This window comes from Triticum aestivum, chromosome 5D, assembly GCF_018294505.1.
Source record: "Triticum aestivum cultivar Chinese Spring chromosome 5D, IWGSC CS RefSeq v2.1, whole genome shotgun sequence".
In the NCBI taxonomy this organism is placed as follows: Eukaryota; Viridiplantae; Streptophyta; class Magnoliopsida; order Poales; family Poaceae; genus Triticum; species Triticum aestivum.
In genome coordinates, this window is record NC_057808.1 from 11,669,882 (window position 1) to 11,672,756 (window position 2,875).

General features: G+C 49.1%; 1 protein-coding gene across 1 annotated transcript; it reads right to left on the reverse strand.

Moving 5' to 3' along the window:
* Positions 1–1,533: 1,533 nt before the first annotated feature.
* LOC123124108 (uncharacterized) lies at positions 1,534–2,669 on the reverse strand. Its single transcript, XM_044544807.1, has one exon. It carries the CDS (start codon positions 2,667–2,669, stop codon positions 1,563–1,565), a length of 1,107 nt encoding a protein of 368 aa, XP_044400742.1. The 3' UTR covers positions 1,534–1,562.
* Between the last annotated feature and the right edge of the window lie 206 nt (positions 2,670–2,875).

The window sequence follows — 2,875 nt, forward strand, 5'->3', positions numbered from 1 at the left end:
GCGGAAAACATCAAAAATCTGAAGTCGAATTTACACCAGAAATTCATACACATAATTTAAACAAGATATATAGCTGGTAGCAGTATAAACAGTTCACAATTTCATATAGATCGATGAAATGAGTTCCAAAACAGCCTCTGGATATGGATTTTTCAGTTTCCCATAATAAAGAACCACATCGGCGACTACAACAACAAAGAAACGCTGACAAGGAGCAAACACAAACAACAAAGACTCTAATTAAACTGATCAAAATCTCTATGATTCCTCAAACTCAACCTGCTGGGTAATTAATGGTGGTACCAAATGCACGGCGAGGTGTCTGAGGGGGGCGACCATGGCAGGCAGCGCCGGATCTCAAATTCTGTACACTACTGCCTACCGACAGAAGCAATCACAGAATACAATTGGAAATTCTGTACACTACTGAAGATACTATTTCAGCACCTAAATGGATCTCAAATTCTGAAGTTGAATTTACGCCATATAATCTTAAACATAATTGAAGTACTATGGGAGCCAGAAAAATGAGAGGCATATATAGGAATAAAACAAATATGTATAGGCAGGTAGCAGTCTAAAGAGATCACAGTTTCATACATGAAATGAGTTCAAAAACAGTCTTAAAATCAAGTACAAATAACAAGCTGGACATGGAACTTTCAGTTTCCCATTTAAGCTTATTGCAACAACTACTATTACTACTTCTAGTACTACTTCAATTCATGAGTATTTATTATTTTTCCAAGTTAACGTCACTCTTTCAAACCAAAAAAAGAAAACAAAACCAAGTGTACCAGCTACTTGCAACAGCAAAGCTCGAAACAAAACCAAGTGTACCAGCTGCCAAACCCTACACTCGATTCTTTGCGATCTGAATTTCCAAAATACAAATTAAGGGTCAACGGCGCAAAAGCTTTTGCGAGATCGCATAGTTCCTGAACTGTCACCGTGTCACCGGTACCATAACAGTTCTAGCATAGGCGTCCTCTTGTATTGAAGGAAGTGAGGTTTCTTCAGTGGCACAAATGGAAAACATTCCTGACAAGTGAAGAAGGATCATCTATAAAAGACTAAAGTCTTCAACATATCAGTAGTTCAGTACTAGTTAATCCCTACACCTGAACACACATGAAATATTCAGTTGCACTCTTACAGATCTCTGTAAAACAGGGGAGAACCTCTCTGCCACTGACTGATGCACTCAACGATACAATCAGAAATTGTGTGCCCTACTTGAAATAGTGTGGAAAATATCACACCAGAAAATCACACACATAATTCAAAAAACATATATAGGTAGCCGGTAGCAGTCTAAATAGTTGACAATTTCATATAGATGAAATGAGTTTGAAAACAGCCTGCAAATTAACTGACGAAAACAACAAATACAACAAATACAGACCTGGAGCACACAACAAACTGGATATGCAGTTTCCCATAGAACTACAACAAAGAAACACTGACCAGGAGCAAACACAAACAACAGACACGTATTCTAATAAACTTATCAAAATCTCAATGGTGCCTCAAACTGAACCTGGTGCTGGGTAGCTGGATTATTAATGGTGGTACCAAATGCACGGCGAGGTGTCCGAGGGTGGAGCCGATGGCAGGCAGCGCTGGGTCTCACCAGGGATTGAGCAATCCCACTCGCCGGCATCAGCACAAGGATACTCGTTCTGCTCGTGCGGAGCACCAGGGTAGACGTCGTCGAGGAAGTAGATGTAGCCCGGGTTGCCGGCGTGTCTCGTGTCGAAGGCCTTGGAGCAGGCCCGGCCGACGAAGAGCAGCTGCCGGGTCATCTTGTAGACGCGCCAGGAAGCCGGCCGGCCCACCTGTGGCTTCTGTAGCCTGTAGACTTGGAACCGGGACGTGCGGCCTGTCGCCGGCGAGATGAATCTCCTCACCATCAGCAGATCGGCGCCAGAGGCGGAGGGCAGGAGGTAGCGGGACACGATCTCGCCGTGTGCCATGTCCGTCCGGGGAGCACCAATCCCGTAGGCAAGATGTAGAATGGTTTGCCTAGATGTCGAAAGTTCGGCCTTGTAGCAGGACAGGTCATCATCTGAGTCGATGGCCCAGAACCATCCGTCGTGGTAAGTCAGGTCTTGGGCGTTGGGCCGGGCCGTCATCTCTGCCGGCAGCGACGTCCAGCACTCCATGCCCGGCCGGCAGAACGCCATGGTTGTCCTGGTCGACGTTATGGCAGCGACCACGCAGGCACCAGAAGACGGGGCGGCAGACATGGCGGCTGCGCGGATCATCATGGGACACCTGATGTTGCCGGAGTTGATGGGGATGCATACGCGATCCGGGAGCGCGACGCGCTCGCCCGTGCCGAGGTTGAGCAGGGCGTGGCCGCGCCCTTGCGGGGATGCGACCACGAACCAGCCGCCTGGAGCCGAGCCGCAGAAACGCTCTGCGCGGCCCTCGGCGGAGAGGTACGGGCGCGGATCGGCGAAGCGACCGAAGATCCGGTAGCTCTCGGTCCGGGCGGTGGACGGCCTGACGAGGTATGGCAGCGGGGACGGGTTCTGCAGCGCGACCTGGCGCCAGTGCTTGCTGACGGCGGACGCCCTAACGCGGTCGGCGATGCACGTTAGCAGGAGGATGATACGGTGGAGAAGGTCTTCATGGAGGCTGGACCATGGTCGCGCCGCCGCCATGGCAAGACCGCGATTCAAAGGGGTAGGATGTTTGGACAATTGGACTGGAAAAGAGGGGGGTGAGAGTGAAGGGGATCGATCCCTAGCTTCGGTTTTAAGCCTGCGAGTCTGCGCTAACCCAAGTGAGAACTGTGCCCTAGCAGTTTTGTCCCTGGAAATCCTTTTAATTGTACACAACTTTTTTCTATGCCTATTTTCCAATGCTC